Source organism: Cricetulus griseus, chromosome 2 (assembly GCF_003668045.3).
Source record: "Cricetulus griseus strain 17A/GY chromosome 2, alternate assembly CriGri-PICRH-1.0, whole genome shotgun sequence".
In the NCBI taxonomy this organism is placed as follows: domain Eukaryota; kingdom Metazoa; phylum Chordata; class Mammalia; order Rodentia; family Cricetidae; genus Cricetulus; species Cricetulus griseus.
This window is the reverse complement of record NC_048595.1, coordinates 314,636,714-314,658,376: the sequence shown is the minus strand read 5'-3', so window position 1 is coordinate 314,658,376 and position 21,663 is coordinate 314,636,714. Positions and strand designations below refer to the sequence as shown.

General features: G+C 44.6%; 1 protein-coding gene across 2 annotated transcripts in view; it reads left to right on the top strand.

The window, feature by feature from the left end:
* The window catches only part of Sv2c (synaptic vesicle glycoprotein 2C), a 131,978-nt gene extending 110,797 nt beyond the window's left edge, over nt 1–21,181 (top strand). The window contains exons 9-12 of one of the 2 annotated variants that reach the window (XM_027401696.2): nt 2,060–2,193; nt 4,422–4,625; nt 5,077–5,236; nt 20,998–21,181. In XM_027401696.2, the coding sequence (XP_027257497.1) occupies nt 2,060–2,193; nt 4,422–4,625; nt 5,077–5,236; nt 20,998–21,181 (682 nt within the window). The remainder of the gene's footprint in view (nt 1–2,059; nt 2,194–4,421; nt 4,626–5,076; nt 5,237–20,997) is intronic. The other variant, XM_035439129.1, reaches the window with a different exon arrangement.
* Nucleotides 21,182–21,663: the final 482 nt, after the last annotated feature.

The following is a 21,663-nucleotide window of genomic DNA, read 5'->3' as shown; positions in this document are numbered from 1 at the left end:
TTTATTAACATTCTAAATGGCATGTCTCATTAATTAACTGATGTTCAACATATTGATAATATAATAATTAGTAATTTTAACAATTCTACCATAAAATCCTTGAGCTGCATATGCTGGCACACAACTGTCATCCCAGCACTTGGAAGGCAGAGGCAGAAAAAATGTGTGTGGGGTTGAGGCCGGACTGAGCTCCAACACCAAAATCTGTCTAAAAAGTCCAAACACCAACTGGGGAGATGTCTCAGTGTGTAAAGTGTTTGCCATGAAAGCCTGATGAATCCACACAAAAGCCAGACCTGATTACATGCACATTTGCAATCCCAGCACTCCTGCGGAGAGATGGGGGTGGAGACAGAAGAATCACTGGACGCTCACGGGCCAGCTAGCCTGGGCTGTGTGCAGTGAAAAACAAGGAGACCTTATTGCAACAGGGTGGAAGAGCTATAATAGCAATGGAGGTTTTCCTCTATGATCCACACATATGCCATGGCACCTATATGCTCACACTCCCTCATGCAGACAAAAATGTGTGCACACACATGGGGACCTTATAAACATAGATTTTGTAATTGAAATGCTTAGTTTAGATGATAGAAGAAAGGTTTTGTCTTTCAGAGAACTTTGAAATACTGCTGCTGACTCATTTTAAATGACAGATTCCCTGTATGGTGTTCCCCAGTGGACACCCTTTATGCCCTCCCCTGGGACACTGTAGACTGCACAGATAACTAGGAAGTCCTTCCTTGTCTGTGTGCATAGTGTTCTGGGAGAACCCAGAGACTTCTTTGCCAAGGCTCTAGACAGCAAGAAGCAGGAGGGAGAGGCTTACCCTTTCCTTCTTCAACCTTAGAATTTTACACCAGGAATGCCCTGTGTGTATCACACATTAAAATTGCTTCCCTTTCCCAAATTCAGGTTCATTTTAAATTTTTCAGTCCTCACAACCTTTCCTCCCTCCTTTGGCACATTTAACTGCTTTTACTGTAGGCTCCTGGAGTGGAGAATTTGAAGCTGGTTGGTCTGTGAGTCCACAGTACATTTTCAGTTGGTAAATGCTATTGGGCATTAGGATGCCAAAAAACTTGAGAGTACAGAGCAAATTGTTCTCAATCAACTTATGTGCCTCTAAGGGTTAGTCTCTTTCTCTACTAAGGGCCGGATAACATCCTCCTCCCTTTGGCTTGCTAAGTATACACCGAGTCTCTACTAAAGAAGCAAGACTTAAGTAAGATGCACACTTACCCATGGCTTTAGCGAGTCCAGATCAATGACTCATGGGCTCTTTTTAAACCCACTATCATCTCCACTACCAAGAACTCCACATTGCTGTACTTTAAAAATATGTCTCACTCCATTTCATCATTCTGCATGTTTCCAAAGGTCAACAGGGCCCTCATATTTTGATTTGGCTCAAGGAAAATCTTTGACTGTGAGAAAGAAAAGACTCTTGGAAATAAGTGTGCATTTTTGCACCCTTGTTAGTCACCCCTCCCACCAAGAAGCAGAGCTCCCCTGCTCTGCCATAGAAGGTTCTAAACTTAAAATTAGACTTTATGAAAAACTCAGAGGGCTAGGGTTATAGCTTAGTAGTAGAGCACTTGTCTAGCATGTGCAAGTTCCTAGGTTCAATCTCCATCGCTGTAATATATAAATATAGGTAAAAATCAAAGTTCAGATATTAACACATCCTCAAGTGAGATTCGCAAGTCTCAATGGAGACTTTTCCAAAAAACGGAATCTGGGGGGAGTCTAGAGGATAGTGATGAAAGCCAAACAATCCAGAACCACAGTTCTAGGTCTCAAGACTTTTGCCATCATCTCAAAAAACCAACTAGTATCATTTCTTCTCCTGACAGGAAATAATATTGAACAATGCTGCAGCCAAAAAAGCCATATGCCCAAGGCCAAAAGGATAAAAACAAAATGCCTAGAAAACCAAGGTGCCCTTCATAACTTAAGGATTGTTTATAGCAGGGTGCCATAGCACTAAATCCATTTGACTTAGTTTTGAACTCAAGTAGGTAAAAGTCAATTCATGTGTGTGTGTGTGTTTCTACAGATTCCTCGGAGTCAAGTTCAAGTCTGTAACTTTCAAGGACTCAGTGTTTAAGTCGTGCACCTTTGACGATGTGACCTCAGTCAACACCTACTTCAAGAACTGCACATTTATTGATACCCTTTTTGAGAACACAGGTGAGGGATGGCTTACACTACTAACAGTGGCAGCAGGGAGCCTTCAGAGAGCCTCTGTCATAGCAGAAATGTCATAATCATGTGACAATGGGGCCAGAAGCTTGTGTGGCAGATGGAATTAAAGTGCGGATGAACTATTTCCCAATATCAGGTAGAATCAAAAGCAAGCTGGTACTGTTTTGCTTTCTTAGATTGAATATAGAGGCTTACCCAAGTTCAAAGGTGGCTAAATAAATAAATAAATAGCCTTTGGGGGAACACGTCTTAAAGCGAAGAATTGACCTGTGGGGTGTATTTGTTTTTATAATATTGATTTCACAATCTGGTTCTTGCTTTAGGAAGCCTAACTCTCCAGTTCACAGAGGTATGTGGCTCTGCTCCATAACTTCGAATAATACCATAGCCCCAAGTGTGTAATGGAGTTTCAGAAACCTTCCAGAGAAATAAAGGAAGTGGACAAAAGTGTGTAATGAAATTTCAGAAATTCCCCAGAGAAATAAAGGAAGTGAAAAACCCAGTCTGGACCATCAGACACTTACAATCTCAGACAGTTTTCACAGTACCGGAGACTTAGAAAAGTTAATGGATTTCATCACAATGAATGACCTAGCAACCTTAATAACAACTGACCTTGGAGCCTGGTCTAAATGACTGTAGTGTTCATGTTTTCCCATTCCCACATATTTGTCTAGAATCATATCCTGGCACCGAAGGAAGATTAGTGTCTGCCATGTTAGCACTCCTGGTGTCTTTGCACTCAGTCAGGAGCCAGTTCTGCCCCACTCCAGTGAGAACCAGGGCAAGTGTTGCCTTCTAACCCAAAAAGCTGTTCTGAGGGAGTGGAGGCAGACTTCTGATCAGCAAGGACAATGATGGGTTTGACCTGAGCTCCATTAGCAGAACCTACCACTATGTAAAATCCTTCCTGGAGTGAAAAGTTCAACAATAACAAGATGCATAGAGTCTGGTGACCTTCATAGGAGATTGACCTTCACTCCTTCTGTGACTTTGTATACATAGACCTTAAATTATGAATGCTGTTTCAAGGACTCAAAGAGAGTCCTGTTTCTTCTGTGTTCCTCAGAGTTCCTAAACATGAGAATGATGAGGTCAACCCGGGTATAATTTAAAACAAATTGTTTTTATGCTTGTATTATATAGAATCTATTGCTACTAAAGACAGTGGTCTTTATGTAACATGGCAAATATAAAGTAATATTGTAAAGGTGTAAGCAATAATATAATTAGCAAAGGCCAACCATAGGGAATCGGGATAACTGGAACTAGCTAATTTAGTCCCTTATCCAACAAAGGCAACTCTCCATGCTGTTACTTTGTAATGTGAGGACCCAGACTAGCTCTCATGCTCCAGCAAAGAGACATAAAAAGTCAAGCCAGCTCCAGCCATGGTATCATCAGGGAATTGGCAGTATCACTGCTGAATATGGGGGGGGGGTAACATATGTCCAAGCAGTGTATCTGTTGACAAAGGGCAGGAAGCAGGCAACACCTGGGCTTTACACAAATTAGAGTGTCTTCAGTTAGCTGGGACTCCATTATGAGTCATCTAGTGTTCCAGAGACTCAGGTCTGCTCAAACAGCCCCAGGAGGTGTTGGCACTTCTCATTTCTTTCAGTGACACCCTCTGAACAGAGACTGACCTCTCAGGCCTCCAACCTCCACAGTGTACTGTGGCTTGCACATATTTGTATGTACACACACACACACACACACACACACACACACACACACACACACACACACACTTTTCTGAAGATTTATTTATATATGCATTGGTATTTTGCCTGCGTGGATGTCTGTGTAAGCATGCCAGGTCCCCTGGAACTGGAGTTACACACAGTGTGAGCTGCCACGTGGGTGCTGGGAGCTGAACCTGGGTCCTCTGGAAGAATAGCCAGTGCTCTTAACTGATGAGCCATCTCTCCAGTAACCCCCCTCTTTAAAAAAAAAAAAAAAAAAGGTTGTACTGGAATATTTACTCATACAATCCCCCAAGAGACATAGAAACTTTGGGCTTCATATTAGAGAGGGCTGGGTAGAACCTTGGCAGTTGAATAATTATGTTTTAACATAAAAGTCCTGTTTCACCATGTGCCATGAGCTGAAACATATGCCCTGTGCCATTCTTTTATGCCCTGTTACCACCCATATCTGTCATTTGCACCTGACAAGAGCTTGATGGGTTTTATTTGTTGTTGTTTCTACAGATTTTGAGCCGTATAAGTTCATCGACAGTGAATTTCAAAACTGCTCATTTTTTCACAACAAGACAGGATGCCAGATTACTTTTGACGATGACTATAGTGCCTACTGGATATATTTTGTCAACTTTCTCGGGACATTGGCAGTGTTGCCAGGAAATATTGTGTCTGCTCTCCTGATGGACAGAATCGGGCGCTTGACAATGCTAGGTGTGTGCTTACATTCCTGGGAAGAAAGGGAGCTGTCCCTGTGATATAGAGAGAACTTGTTTCCTACCTTGCTCCTTGCCCCTTAGAAAAGCATGTCCATAAGAAATCCCTTAGGCCTTTCATTATGACTGAACTGAAGTGAAAATTGTGTCTAATTACATTTCATATGAGCAATCCCCATGAGTTACAGACTGAAAAACTAATTATGTATAACTAATGTATATTTTTCCATGGAAGTAGATGAGTAGGGGATGGTGTGCATTTGTACACTTCACATTCAAAAGGCATTTAGACTGCTTTTCAAACAGGTGGATACACTTGAACTTAAGTTCTGTGGAGCCCCGTCTGCAGCTTCCCCATGGAGCTGTTTTCGGAGAGAACTTTGAGAACCAAAGGTCCTCACCCTGCTGAGATAACAGGACACACTCTATCTTTTGTCCTCTGTTGGCAGGTGGCTCCATGGTACTCTCAGGGATAAGCTGCTTCTTCCTGTGGTTTGGCACCAGTGAGTCCATGATGATAGGTATGCTGTGTCTGTACAACGGATTGACCATCTCAGCATGGAATTCCCTTGATGTAGTCACGGTGGAACTGTACCCCACAGACCGGAGGTAGGCTGACATGGGACCACCAAAAGTTCATTACAGAACAAAGCAAACTGTCACACCCAAGGCATCGAAAATTCACAAAATATCTAGTTCATAAACTTGTTGGTTTTGCTTGTATCTTTCAACTCCTAACAGGAGTTAATGGGACAGTGCAGAAATGTAATTCCGGCCATGATTTAACATGTTGACCAACAATAACAGGGAACTGTAATGTCACGGCAAACATTTAATAGTCGGTCTTAACCTCCATTGAGGGGACTTCTCAGGCCTGTGAGGGTCATTACCTTATATACCCTGTACCTGTACTAGCAACTATAAAGAGGTAGAAGACGTCTCTTGACCTTTCTAGTCTGTTGGAAGAAAGCCTTATATATTGACACTTATTAAAAAGGAGGCAGGAGAGATGGCTCAATGGGTAAAGCACTTGCCATTGTCAAGTGTGAAGACCTAGAACCCACATAAATCTGAGCACAGTAGCAGGAGCCAGTTCTGCCCCAAATCCAATGCTTGTAGTGGGAGGTAAGGACAGGAGAAGCCCCCAGAAACTCGCAGGCCAGCCAGACTGGGGCATGCTGCAGCGAACAACCAGGATACTCTTTCTCAAACAAAGTGGAAAGAGGGAGCAGCACCTCTGTGAGGTTTTTTCTCCCTCTTACTGGCAGCTCAGTTCAGGAGGCAGGAGAGAGACGCAGTCACAAGTTTCTCTGGAAGCAGACTGCAGACCAGTATCTAGGCGCAAATCTGTGTATGTTCACTGTCATATATGCATACTTTACTCAGTCAGTTCGAGAAGGTCATATTGAGTTACTATCTAATGACTCCAAATAGCACAAAACCCATGCTATGTGAGGGTATACGGGCGATAGGGCAATGACAGTATGCCTACTGACAAAGGGCAGGAAGCAGGCAACACCCTGGGCTTTGTCCACAAATTAGAGGGTCTCCAGTTAGCTGGGACTCCATTATGAGTCATCTAGTGTTCCAGAGACTCAGGTCTGCTCAAACAGCCACGTGAGGAATTGGCACTTCTCATTTCTTTTAGTGACACCATCTGAACAGAGACTGGCCCCTCAGCCCTCCAACCTCCACAGTGTACTGTGGCTTGCACATATTTGTATGTACACACACACACACACACACACACACACACACAACTTTCTGAAGATTTAATTATATATGCATTGGTGTTTTGCCTGCCTGAATGTCTGTGTAAGCATGCCAGATCCCCTGGAACTGGAGTTACACACAGTTGTGAGCTGCCACGTGGGTGCTGGGAGCTAAACTTAGGTCCTCTGGAAGAACAGAGAGTGTTCTTAACTGCTGAGCCATCTCTCCAGTACCCCCTCTTTAAAAAAATGGTTGCTACTGGAATATTTACTTATACAATCACCAAGAGACATGAGCACTTTGGGCATCATATCAGAGAGGGCTGGGTAGAACCTTGGCAGTTGAATGATTATGTTAAAAGCATAGAAGTCCTGTTTCACCATCTGCCATGAGCTGAAACATATGCCCTGTGCCATCTTTTGTCTTGTGCAAAATTCCCAGGTTTTATTGCCATGGAAGTCCTCTGCACTGAAGTATTCTGTAGCCTTTGAAAAGAAAGGGAACACACCCCACAAACAGACTATATTGAGATGTTTGAGCACTTGATTTGTTACTGATCTGGTGTCATCCTTCTGACTTCATTTCACAATTTATTGACCACCCCTAGGTATATCCTGTACAGGGCAGACTCACATATTTATTTCTCAGGAACATCTTCACATCTTTTCCTGGCTTATAAGACCTGTGTTGGTACCTATATGCCTAACTTCCTAGTGAGCATCCAAAGCACAAGATACCTGCTTATCAAACACTCTTATCACATTCTTAGTAAACTCTCTATCATGTTCTTAGGCATTGAGAAGAACATACAATCTGCATACAGCATCCCCTTGACCCAGCCAACCTATGTTCACTCTCTATGTGTAGTGAACACACTTTTTCCTTTGTCAGCATCTCATTTTGAAAACTGCACCCACAAAATTGGGCATTGATGGATACATTTGAAGTCATGCCCTCCGTGTTAAAGTGAAGCTGTGAGAGCCTCCTTCCCATTTGCTTTACATTGTGAGTTTGATGGAATTTTAGATTAAATCAACTGGTCACATGACTCATAGGAGGATACGTGATGAGTGTTCTCTTGGGGAGGTGCACTGGCTTTGAAAAGGAAGAAAAGAAAAACTCAATAGTTGGGTAGGCCTTTACTCTGAGAAACATTAGCAGCCCTGATTCTGTGCTTGGAAAGGTGACACACTCAGTAAAGAAAAGATAAACTTGTTATGTGAGTTCACTTGGGTCTTCCAGGAATTGGGTGTACAAGAACTGGGTAAACCCTGCATGCTGTTTCCTCTCAGCGGAGGGCAGGCCCATGTCAGTTCTGTGTACAGTTCCATGTACATACAGTCACAGCGTGGTCTGATTGGGTCCCTGGAAGGAAGGGACATGGTGGTTTCTGTGTCAGGTTTCTTTGAAGAGTGATGTCTGAACTTGGACTTGAAAAATAGTGGGTTACAAGAACAAAAGGAGGCAAGAAGAGCAGGGTAGTCTGAGAAATGCCACCTGAAAAGCCCTGGAAAGAAGAGAGCTAGCAAAGTTCAGCAGAAGCTCAGTCATAGAGGCCAATACATTGATCATCCCATGACGACCAGAAGAGGGGGCTTATAGAGTTCACTCTAATGCTCAGAGAGGAGGCAGAAATCTTACTTGCATTGTGCCCCAAGGAAGATGTACTCTAGAGAAAATGTAGATGGGGAAAAGGAGAGGTCAGAATCCCACATGTTTGTGGATACTCAGGGGGAAAAAAAAGATAACTGTGTAGTTGGTTATATATTGCAGTGAGAGAAAGGAGTTCTCAAAAGGGGGAATCTTTGTTTCTGCTTGCACAGTTGACCAGATGGTTGTGTTGTGCTGAAGCAGGGGCACTCTGGAGGAGCAGAGCATTTAGATTGGAGTCAGAGAGATAATGAATTCCATTTAGAGGGGGTTGAATCGCCATGTCTTCATGGAGCTGTCCAGTGGACATTAGAATATTATGTCAGAAGCAAAAAGATGCCTCAGCTGGGGATAGAGCCCACTGACTAATTGATCCAACAGATACTTTGGGAATGCATATCATGTGCCAGAGTGGTTTCAGTCACTGGGATCCAAGAGTGCTCAGACAGCAAGTCTGGGCTTAATGGAACCTATGCTCTGGTTGGGAGAGACAATCAATAAACTACTAGATAAGGGAAGTGGACATAGCATATCAGTTGGTGCAGAGTGCTATAAGGAAAAACAAAACTACCCAGAGGCATAGAGAATGCTGGCATCAAGGAGGGATGTAGTTGCAATAGCAGGGTCCAAGAGATATAGATCCCGTAAAGTGACATTTGAGTAGATACTTTGGAAGAGAGTTTTCACAGCATAGGTGACGGTAAGTAACAAGGCCCCAGTAGTATGAGGGAAAGGGATCAGTTAGAGGAGGGGCTGAACTGGGCATGTCCACATTTCAATGTCCCCCTCCTCACCTTCTCATCTTAATACCTTTTCTTATCAAAACTGTAAACGTCTCTCAAATCCCAAGTGTAGCCATGTGGTACATTTGCTTTCTTTGGCCAGGATATCTTTCATCTAGCCAGTGGCTTTCTGCTGCCACCATGTGGCCATGGCAGAGTTCTTTCATTCACACTTTCTATGTCTTTCAGCCTTTCCCTCCCTGGAGTTCAGGCCAGGACCCACACCTGGGAGGTGATATAATCTGGGCTCAGGCCTCCAGTCCCTGCACAGGCCTGGGACTGGAGGATAAATCCTTCTTGCAGTGAGTTCCTTCCTTTCCCTGGCCACTGGCCTCCTCCTTCCTGTGCTCTCAAGTGTGCACAGTTCAGATATGACCTCAGAAGAGGTTTGAAAGTAAAACCCTGGCAGCTCATACCTGCTACCCTCTGCTAGTCTTGATGGTCACTGCTGTCACCCAGGTCGCTGGGATTTTTCTCATTCTCAGTGAGCTAACATCAAACCACTGGCCAGAGTTAACCCCCTAACTCCCTCCCCTCAGGACTGTTCCAGTTCAGACAGATATTTACATTTCCTCCCCACAGCCAACCAGTAACAGTAACCCTGACCTTTACTGACCATGGGTGGGGTGCCTCCATAGGGAGACCACTCAGGCATCCTGTGCCTTGGTGGGTCCTTCTACTGCCAGCATTCTCTCTGTCACCACCATCATCTGCTGTTCTATAATAACCTCTTTTTCTTTTTTAGATTTTGGTATGAAGGACTCTTTGAACGACTACCTTACCTATATATTCCCAGTTTACTTTTCACTGTGTTCCATATCATCACATTCTTTCTGTTTGCATTTTTACATGTTTACATTTTGGCCATTGAGCAGAGTCCGATTCTTTCTGTCTCTGGCAGTTAGAAGTGGAGAGTGAGAGCTGAGCATGGTGGCTTGTGTCTGTAATCCCAGCACTGGGGAGACTGAAGCAGGAGGATTAGGATTGCACATTTTAGGCCAGCCTGGGCTACATAGCAAATTCCAGGACAGCCTGAGCTATGCAGTAAAACCTCATCTCTGAAAAAATAAGGGGGGGGCATGAAGGGAATATACATAGTCTTTACCACAGCCCTACTACCACAGTGTGGTGCGAGCATATCCGGCTTCGTGTAAAAACAGGATGGATGAGAAGCAGATAAGGGAAATAGTCATCCAGCCCATTCTTGAGCTGGGAAGTCACCTCCCTCTATTCCGAGTACTGAACAAGTCCTTGCATGGAAGGGCCACAGGCATTGTGATGTAGTAAAAGCACAACCCCTGGCTTGTAAACTCATCAGGCGTTGGAGTCCTTGTTAAGATATAGTGTTCAGGCTTGTGTGCTCTAGGACCTGGAGCCATACCAAGAGTACCATACCACTAGTTTGAGTCTGCTGGGCTCAGGGGATGTCTGGTTTCCTACTGTGCTAATGGCAGGGCATTCTTTCCAATCAACTGCATGCCCTAGACCCTGCTCATATCACCAATGAAAACCTGCATGCCCTAGACCCTGCTCATATCCTCATATCCTCTACCCTTGCCAGCTTCTAGAATGGTACATCTACTGCAATCATTGCCTGCCTGCCGACTCCTGATTTCTTACTGCCTTTAAAACCTGTGTTATAGTTAGTGAACCACACTGCTGAGCACATGACAAGGGGACATTAGTTTATTACTTACTGTTTACTATGTGACACTAACTAAAGGATTGGTTTCTTAAGACTAGGACTTGGTCCTCATCATTTGTTGAATGAATGAGATACACATCTTAAGCTGAGCATGGTGGCCCATATAGCAGAGCTTAGAAGTCAAAGGGGGAGGAGCACAAGTCAAGGAGGAGGAGCACAAGTCAAGAGGGAGGAGCACAAGTCAAGGAGGAGGAACACAAGTCAAGCGGGGAGGAACACAAGTCAAGGGGGGAGGAGCACAGTCAAAGGAGGGAGCACAAGTCAAGGGGGAGGAGCACAAGTCAAAGGGGGAGGAGCACAAGTCAAAAAGGGAGGAACACAAGTCAAAAGGGGGAGGAACACAAGTCAAAAAGGGAGGAGCACAAGTCAAAGGGGGAGGAGCACAAGTCAAAAGGGGGAGGAACACAAGTCAAAAAGGGAGGAGCACAAGTCAAAGGGGGAGGAGCACAAGTCAAAAAGGAAGGAACACAAGTCAAAGGGGGAGGAGCACAAGTCAAGGGGGAGGAATACAAGTCAAAGAGGGAGGAGCACAAGTCAAGGGGGAGGGGCAAAAGTCAAAGGGGAGGAGCACAAGTCAAAGAGGGAGGAGCACAAGTCAAAGGGGGAGGAGCACAAGTCAAAGGGGGAGGAACACAAGTCAAAGGGGAGGGGCAAAAGTCAAAGGGGGAGGAGCACAAGTCAAAAGGGGGGAGGAGCACAAGTTCATGGCCAGCCTAGGTTACATAGACTCTGTCTCAAAAACAAAAAGCAAAAAAAAGAGAAGGAAATGTGTTTTGTAAAATTTTCCTGGGAGTGGACTATAGTGTTCCTCCATTTCTCACTTCTGAAATAAGTCACTTAGACCAGTTTTGTAGGCTTTCTCCACTGACCCCTCAGTGTCCCTGTTCCACTTTTGCCCCTGTAGTCCTTGATCTCTGGAACCATGGTTGTCAGCTTTCTCCCTCACACAACAGCGCCTGCTGGAGACCTGTTCCTGCTCCCTCTGCTGCGCCAGTCATGTTGCCTTACTCAGGTTTCTATTGCTGTGAAGAGACAGCAAGTCTTAGAATGGAAAACATTTCATTGGGAAGGCTCACTTACAGTTCAGAGGTTTAGCCATTATCCACATGGTGGGAAGCAAGGCAGCATGCAATGGCCTCTCTAGGCCTCCATTCAGGGTCACCCCTGACACATGCCTGGCCTCAGCAGCTTTCCTCAATCACAGAGGTAAATTCCATAACTCCTTTCTTCTATCTTTAACTCTCAAACCCAAACCATGTGGCTGAAGGTGCCAAGTTCTCCTGCTTGCTGGGGCTGGAACATGGCTTCCTTGTCCAATTACTTCTTCAACAGCTGTGTGTTTTCAATAGTTTCCTTCACTGATTGAGCCTGGCTGTCCTAAAACTTGCTCTGTAGACCAGGCTGGCCTTGAACTCTTGAGTTCTTCCAATTACATTTTCACAAGCTGTTTTAGATGATTTCCTTCACTGAGCTTGGCTGTTCTTTAAAAACATTTTTGTATGGTAGAAAATAGAAAGTCCACAAGGAATAATGAAGCTGAGAAGGGAACGGTGAGTGTGGAATAGAGAAATTGTGATTTTAAAAAAGGAAGGAGAGGAGGAGGGAAGAAGTAGAGGGAGAGAAAGGAAGGGAGGGTAAAGGGAGGGAGGAAGGAGCTAACTCAGGGATAGAGTCACTGAGAAGGGGACATGAGGAGAGGTGAAGGGGGTGAGGGAGTGAGGGCAGCTGCCAGACTGGGACAGTGCTCTTGGTGGGGGTGGTGCAGCCAAGGCAGAGCTGGAGGCAGAAACAGCCAGTCAAGTTCATGGGTTCCTGAGCTACACAACAGCATGAATGGTTCTTGACCTCAGATGAACTTCCATTTGCTGCCCAGTATTCTTAGTCATTCTATTCTTCTTCACCCTGGCCCAGGCCCACACTTTCTAGCCAGGGTTATCAGATTCAGTGATAAGACACAAAGGATCTCATTATTACCTTGGTTTCATGGTAATATTTTATTTTGGCAGATACAGGCAACAGGAAGCACCTAGAGTATAGAGGGACTTTGGGAAGGAGATGGACAACCCCCTTGAGCCTAGGGAGTCTGCTCAGCCCACAGTTCATGAGAAACTTTCTTTTCCACCTGAGGAAGTGAGGAAAGCAGGTTGGTGGGGGTTCAGGCTGACATTGAGGAAGACGCTACCCTTTTCAATAAGACAAATATTTTCCATTAGGTATCAGAAAGCAGTGTAGGGACAAGTATGTAATTCAGCAGTAGACTCACATGTACCAGAGGCCGGGTTCAGTCCCCACCACTCATACAGAAACAAACTGAACCCAGCCTTCTGACAAGAATACAGACTGATTATTTTCTCTGAAAGAAACAAGATGGTATTTTGGCATCAATAAACAAATATCATCCAACTAATACCCATGAAAATGTCCAAAATTGCCCATTTGAATGCTTCAAAAATCTACTTCTAACATACTTGGAAGCGTTCAGGAAATTGTTCATTCACCAAGTATCACAGGCATCCTCATGCCTTCGAGAAGGGTTCACTGTGAGCAGCAGCAAGGACTGTGCAGCCCCCTCTAGATGGAGCTGGCATAAGGGTCTAACTCTACATTAGAAAATGCCCAGGGTTACAGCAGTCAACTGTGTAGAGCAGTGGTGTGAGCCGAAGCTACAAGGAAGGACGGCTGAGGACCTAGGAGAGAGGAGACACTGAGTCAGGGAGAAGCTGCCAGTGTACGCTGAAATAAACTAGCTGTGGTGTGGAAAGCAGACCAAGCAGGGCCAGGAGCCAGTCTGGTCACTCATGATTTGGAGTCCTTGAACTCTGAAGCTGTGGCAGGTTTGCTGCAGTTAACCTGGGCTAGAGAGACCCTGTCTCAAAAAACAAAAACAAACAAACAAACAAACAAACAACAAAAAAAGAGTGGGAAAGTTGGAACGATCTAATGGGGGGGGGGTGGTCAGAATGCATTGCAGCACAGGCTACACAAGCCAGGAGAAGCCCTTTCGTCTTGGTTCTTTTGTATCTCTCCTCTCACCCATCCCATAGGCTCAAGCTCCCAGTCTCCTCTAAGCAGCACCCTCATCATTTTTTTTAGCGAACACAAAATCTGCTGTGTGTTTGAGTGTTAATTGCAAGATCACTGATGTTACCCCACATTTGGAAACCTCACTAGCCAAAGGCACAATGAGAGAAATGGTTACACGCTAAACAAAACGTTCAAACACTAACAAACAAGACAAAACCTCATAGGAGTGATTTTTTTTGTAATTAATTTTTATTAGTTCAAATTAGGAACAAGCTTGCTTCACACGTCAATCCCTTCTCCCTCCCCTTCCCCGCAACCCTCCCCCCAACCCTCCCTCAACCCCACCTGCCCCCCACCCCATCCATTCCCCAGACAGGGTAGGGCCCTCGACGGGGCTTCTCAAAGTCCACCACATCATCCTGGGTCGGGCCTAGGCCCTCCCCGATGTGTCCAGGGCAAGAGTGCATCCCTTCACGTGGGATGGGCTCTCAAAGTCCCTTCTTACACCAAGGAAAAATACTAATCCACTACCAGGGGCCCCCTAGAGTACAGAGGCCTCCTCATTGATATCCATGTTCAGGGGTCTGAATCAGTCCTGTGCTGGCCTTCCAGATAGCAGTTTGGGGTCCATGTGCTCCCCCGTGTTCAGGCCAGCTGATTATGTGGGTTTCACCAGCCTGGTACCGACCCCTTTGATCTTCATTCCTCCCACTCTGCAACTAGGTTCCAGAGTTCAGTGTATATCTGTGGATGTTTGCCTCTGCTTCTGTCAGCCACTGGATGAGGGCTCTAGGATGGCATAAAAAGTAGTCATCAGTCTCATTATAGGGGAAGGGAATTTAGGTTTTCCTCTCCACCATTGCCTAGATTGTCAATTCATGTCACATAGGAGTGATTTTTAAAAAGAGAGCAAAGTTGTATAAAAGCTCTGCTTGGGATCATTTGCATGATTGGAAACAAGCTGAAAGGGATTCGGAGAGGAAAATGATTTGTTAGCGGAGGGGAAATGTATGTTTTCTTTTGTAGTCTCCTTTATTATTTAACAGTATATCCAAGTCAATTTTAAAAAGCAAACATCCCTGGGAAAGTAACAGTGTTCTCAGTCCTGACACACCTTTTGGTCATAGAATTTCTGAAAAACACCAATGCCTAACCCCAAGAGAGCAATAAAATCAGAACCCCTGTGGGTGTAGCCTCTGCCATTGTTGTGGAGCATTGCTGTTTGTATTTGGTTTTATATTTTTGCTTTAAGACAGGATATCTCTTATGTAGCTTAGTCTGGTCCTACATTTGTTATGTAGCCCAGGCTGTCCTAATCTTGTAGTTCTCCTGCCTCTACTTCCCATGTGCTGGGCTTATAGGCCTGTGCCACCATATCCAGGTGGTATTGCTGTTTGAAAAGCTCCCAAGTACACTCAAGTACAGTGTTTATACCTGCCCACATACCTTAGATCAGTCACCTAGCCATCCTAACCCTGGGTTGGCAACAGCTGTGTACAAGGGCAGGAAACATGGGCTTAGGGCTGGAGAGAGATAGCCCATTTGGCATTAAAGAAGCCTTTGGGGTGTGGTAAGGTAGACTGGTAGGTAGCATGAGATAAAACAAATGACGTGTGTGTGTGTGTGTGTGTGTGTGTGTGTGAGAGAGAGAGAGAGAGAGAGAGAGAGAGAGAATGAGTGCCTGTTATCCTTGACCAGACAATCTCCAGCTGTCCCCGTGAGGCTGGTCTTGTTCTCATGCACCCCTTCTGGGGTATCTCCCCCATTAGTATCTACCCCAAGTCAGATCTGCCTGGGCCCCCATGCTCATAGCATTCTTCATCCTCTGTCCCCCCCACCCTGCATTGTCACCATCTGTCCTCACGTGCTTCAGTGAGAAGAGAGCCTTCAGTTCTGTAGTCAGTGCCACATAGGGCAGTGCTTGGCATGTAAGAGATGCTCAGTGGCTCGATACCGGGCTCAATGGTGCCTACCTGTAATATGGGTACTCAAAGGTGGAAGCAGGAAGATGGCGAGTTCAAGGCTAGCCTGGCACATAAACAAATGAAAACTTTTTTAAAAAGCATTTAATGAGGCATTATTAAATTAATACAAATAAATGCACAGGATAATATGCACATAGGTGCATGTGCACTTAAGATAAATTTGCTTAACAAGTACTCAAGGGGGTTTAGGCCAGTTAGCATTATAGTTTGTGCAATCAGACAGGTTCAGTGTCAAAATAGCTCTTGCATTGACCTGGGAAAGTAGCCTTTGTTCACATTATTGTTTCTGAGACAGATGAAATTCATGTGTGTTTTAAATAACCCGTTTCCAGATGAATGTTTACATTGAAATGTAGCCTTGATTTAAGCATAGCCTGTACTTTTCCAGATGCCCCATGCTGAGTCTTGAGTATTCTTTTTATAACCTCTATGGATCACTTGACTAAGTGGAGGGAAAAAGTTCCTTCCAGAAGCTCGGCCTAGAAGGGTTCCCTTTTAGCAGGCAACATCTATGAAAAGAGCCTGCACTCCACTATTCCAGGCCTTTGCAAAGTATATCAATTACTCTTTCCCTAGTAATTTCATCAGGAGGTGGGGCATGTTAGAGCAGGGGCTAATCATGGGGCTTGACACATGCTAGGCATGGCCCTGAGTCCTGCAGATCTTCACTTTCTCCCTTTCATCCAAAACATATGCAGCCCTCCTCAAGAGTATGAAGAAAGGAGCTGATGGTTAGGACAGTGCTAGTCTCCCTCCATCCACACTGAAGCCAGCAGTTATCCTTACCCAACCTCCATTAAAGATAGAATGGGGTTGGAGAGATGGCTCAGTGGCCATCTCAGATGGCCCAACTGCCCTTCCAGACCTGGGTTTTGATTCCTAGTGCCCAGCACGTGGCTTACTCTTAACTCTACTTACAAAGGATTACATGCCCTCTTCCGGCTTCCTTGGACACTGCACCCAAGTGTCCATACATACAAAATAATAACTAAATAAATCATACAACAATATAAATAAACTAGAACCCACTACATTGTGAAATCCTTCAAAGAACCAGCCAAGCTTCACCTTGGGGGAGATAAAATGGAGAATGTGGTTAGAGTAGGGAAAGGATTTATGTGTTAAAGATGTGTGTACGAAGTAATAGAGAATGAAGTCTGGCAGGAGAGAAGTGCAGAGGGCAGGGCTTAGAGAGAGATATTTCTGTCTCCCCTTTTGATAATTGCTGGGTAAGAGGAGGCAGAAAAAATGTCTTGGTCTGAAAAAGAATACAGGGCCCAGCCTTCCGCCGAGAAGTCAAGTGGAGCTCCTCACGCTCCATGTCTCTTGCCCTCAAAGGACTTTGTGAGCATGAGATGACAGGCAGAAGCAATGCCCTTGCTTTGAGGAAAAGCAGAGATGAAATGAATGAAAGCTGAGCTGTAGAGCCCCTAGGAAGACTTGCTTTTGGAGTGCTTTCTCTAACACAGCTGGGCCCTGGATGTGCGGAGCATCACACTCTCCAGCTGCAGATATTTGAAGGAATAATTTACGCACTCAGAAAAGGGCAGGCATGATTTCTTGAATTGCCTAATGCTGACACTAACTTTTCATCTGAAGCCTTGCCTCAGCTTGGGAAATGAAGACGGAGATTGTTAGGAAACAAGGATTTGTTCATCTTCCTTAGAGTCCCTGGGTACCAGATGCTTCCAAAGCCAAAGTCATCCATGCCACCCTGACATCTCCAGAAGTCATCCGGTCCCCAGTTCCGGTTCCAGTGATGTGAGGGTATAGCCCTACCCATTTTATACCATGTTCTGGGTTGTAGCAGAGGACCATGGCTTAGAGACATATGGGTACTGTAGCCTAAATGTAAATCCTACATGGGTCATTCTGAAGCCTCAGAGTCCTAGACTTCATCATGGCAGGGGAATGTTTTCCTTTTTCTTATCAGCAACACACATGCTCTAGCTGTTTTCCCCCAGCAGGATGTACTTTATCTTAACACCAGAAGATGAAGGGGACAGCTCATGACAGTTCGTCAAAGGACCAAGGGGAGCCAGGGCTTAGGAGGGGACAGGATAAACAGGTAGCACTCAGCAGATTTCTAGAGCAATGGAGCTATTTTTCTGAGTGCTGCCATATTGTATGACAAATGTCATCATCTATTTGTCAATCACTATAGGAGGCCCAACACCCAGAGTGAGTCTAGTGTTAGTTAGTGCTAGCCCTTCAAGGTACAAGGATAGAATGGGGACCCGGCTCTGAAGGGACCGGGTTTATATAGGATAAGGACTGACATGTTAAAGATGTGTCTAAGCAATACCTGGGAACAAGATCTGGCTGGAGAGAGGTGCAGACCATATTGTTCTTCCCTTTGGGTGATTGCTGGGTGAGAAAAGGTGAGAAAACCTTATCTCTACACCTTGTGCTTTAGGTCAGGGGGAATTGAGCATGAAGAAGTGCTCTCTATTTATTTTAGGCTTGTTTTGTTGTTTGCTGCTCCTTTTTAGATGTGTGTGAGCTAGCAAACTCATTGTTAGAGGGCATTAACACCCAGCCTGGGCTCCTGAGCTCAGGGGTGAAGGGTTTAGAGATGTTCCTTTTCTTTGGAGTAGCAAGTTGCTGGCTGCATAGGAACCACAATATATTTGGGGGTTTCTGGAAACACACGGTGCAGAACATAACACTGTTGTATGAGCTATGATGAGCAGTTGTCAAAAGAAACCCCACACCTGAAGACTGACAAATCAGTCACAAAGTATGTGCTAATTGCTCCATTCTGCAACACAGAAGGTTCCGTTTCCTTTGTGGGTTCAATGAAAAAGTATCCTAAAACTGTTGTATATGTAGTCTGTCTTTAATCCCCACTGACACTCCGTGAGGGGTCAAAACTCAACGAACTGGTAGAATATCAGAGGAAAACTCACATGCTCTCAGGATGTCAGTGGGAGATATAAAATCATGAGCAAAATTCAAGTTTCCTGCCCAGGACACAGAAAACCACCCAATACATGAATACTTCATAGATGAAGATTTTAGTTTGCCAAAGAACATGCATGTGGGGGCTGAGGGTGGAGCAAAGTGATGGATGGGACTAGCTTAGTGAGTCTGAGGCACTGGGTTCAATTCCCAGAGAGAATGAAGTGAGAAGAGTGTTGGGGGGGAGGGACAGGATGAAAAGACAGAAGAGGAAAAACCTCACATGCCTGAGTATCTTAGATGCTAACAGAAAGCAGACAAGATCTTCAGGCCCATAATCTGATCCTTAGATCTGTCTCCCACAGAGAATTCTGATGAGGATATGATTTTGTGTGTGTGTGTGTGTGTGTGTGTTTGACATGTAGGGTATGTGCATATACATTTGGAGGACATTGGGGTGTCGTCTTCTCTTATTACTCCCCTTCTTTCTTTCTTTCCTTTTTTTTTGGGGGGGGCTTTTGGACACAGGGTCTATCATTGTACCATTTTGGCTAGGCTGTTTGGTTGTCTGACTATAGAGTTCCCAGTATCTGCCTTCCTTTCTTTAGCTCCCATCCCCTCCCCACCACTGGAGCTACAGGAATGCAAAGCCCTGCTGTTGTTACACGCTCTGGGGTTTGAATTCAGGCCCTCTTGCCATCTCCCAGCTGGTGGTAACACTACATCATGGACTACCATGCTCATTCCTAATGCTGAACACTTCCAGTCTGAAAGCCAGTATGCTTGTAGGTTTCAGATTATAAAGCACTTTGGATTTCAAACTTCTGGATGAAAGGTGTTCAACTAGGAGTGTCTACACACATATTCCAAACTCTAATCTGAAACAGTTAAGTGTAGTTTTTTTTTTTTTTTTCTTTAGGGGCCTGTCACCCAGCTCCCAAATAAATACATGGAGACGTTTTCCCCTTTATGAGTGCCCAGCCTTAGCATGGTTCTTTTCTAGACAGCTTTTCTTAACTTAAATTATCCATCTACCTTTTGCCTCTGAGCTTTTTACCTTTCTTTATTTTGTATACCTTTTTTCTTTCCTTTCTACTCTGTAGCTGGTTGTGTAGCTGGGTGGCTGGACCCTGGCATCCTTCTCTTATTTTCCTTTTTTTTTTTTTTTTTTTTTTTGCTCCTCCTCTTCTCTCTCTCTTCCTTTTATTCTCTCTGCCTTCCAGCCCCACATGTTTCTCTCTCCTGCCTAGCTACTGGTTGTTCAGCTCTTTATTAGACCAATCAGGTATTTTAGGCAGGCAAAGTAACACAACTTCACAGAGTTGAACAAATGCAACACATCTTTTTCCATCATTAAACAAATATTTCATAGCATAAAAGAATGTAACACATCTTTAACTAATATTCCACAACAGTTAAGATCCCGATATTTCACATTAGGAATGCTCAGTCTGTATTTGTTTTCTTCCTGCTATCAAAAACATTAGGGATGTTATCGGGAAGTTCATCTTCTTGGTACCTCAAAGAGGAGGACACATCTCCATTACCCCTGAAAATGCAATTGACTTTAATTGTTTAAAAATCTAGCACATTCAAGGAGGGCTTAGGCCCTCCCCAAATGATATGACAGACTTTGAAGGTCCCTGGTGGAGGGCCTCACTGTCCCTGGGGAGGAGTTGGGGGATGTATTGGAGGGGATTGGTAGGGAACATGGGAGGATGGGAGGGCGAGGGAATGGGGGGATGGATATGTAAATATGAGTAGTAATTAAAGAATTTAAATAAAAAGTATATAAAAATTATAAATTAAAATATAAAAAAATCTAGCACATTATACTGACCTTGCAACAAATACCTATAATCACAGTTCTCAAGAGGCTGAGAAAGGATTACAGGTTCAATGTGAACTGATTCCCACAAGGTCTCTGATCTCCACATATATTTCACTGTAAGCCTGCCAACCTTAACAGACATGAACATACACACTAGATGAATAAATGAAAACTAAATGAGCATAAAAAATAAGATCTAGAATATAAGAGGAAATTGAAAATAAAATAGGTCTAAAGAAACCCATTGCCATATCATTGCATTTCACTCAGAAACAACATTTGAATTTCCTTCTAAATACAGGTATCACTGAACTTATGGACACTTAATAAAACAAAATAACAAGTCACATTTGTAAAGAGATGAGAACTTGCTAGATCACCCAGTCCCACTCCCTGGGGCCTTTGCTGGGATAGAGGAGGTGGCCCAAACTGGGCAGAGGCAAGCCGGATTCTATCCTGAGAGGATTTATATAGAGTAACGTTGACTTTTACTTAGTAGAGCCTTCCTTCCAACGCCCATTAGGCCAAGACAGATCTTTTTTCTTCAGTTCCTGAGTAAGAGTCAGTAGAGCATTAAGAAAGTCCACAGGAGACTGGACACAACACCTACAGCTGGCTATTCTGCTTCCACATTTGCTGGCATTTAATTATCTGCTCCACTGACATGCAACACAATCTCCTTAAAGACCATCGAAAAGGACTGCATGAGACTTGTGGGTCTAACACTGGACTCCCGCGTGTCGTTTTCTAAACCTTGTCCGTGTTTCTTTCTCTTGCAGAGCAACAGGCTTCGGCTTCTTGAATGCGCTCTGTAAAGCTGCGGCCGTGCTGGGGAACCTAATATTTGGCTCCTTGGTCAGCATTACCAAAGCAATACCCATCCTGCTGGCTTCCACCGTTCTCGTGTGTGGAGGACTCGTGGGGCTGCGCCTGCCCGACACACGAACCCAGGTTCTGATGTAACGGAACAAAAGCCATCTCCTTCTCCCACCGTGGGTCGGTCCTCCTGCCTGACTCGAGGCTGCGGAGTTTTTTGTGTGTATAGAAAGGCGGCCGAGTATCAGAACACAAACTTTTGCTGTGACTTAAAAAGTGTAGCTGCGTATCGTCTTGCCCCTCCAATGTGACTTTGCGCTATTTTGTTTTTTTTCCGGGCATTGTTATCTTTTTCTAAGCGTGATACTCCTGCCTCCCCGTGCCCCGTGGAAGTGTTCCTAAAATGTCTCAGTCAACCAGGCTTTCCTGGAGATTCTGTTCACCGACACTGAGAAGCTAAAAAGCCTGTGCTGGTGTAAGAAATAGACCCCGCCCCTGACGCATCATTAACAGGAAGTTTAAATTGGCGTAATTGAGTTTGTGCTGAGGAAAGGGATTTCTTTCTTTCTTTCTTTCTTTTTCACACAGAGTGATATTTCCTGTTTACTTAGAAAAAAAGGACACCCAGT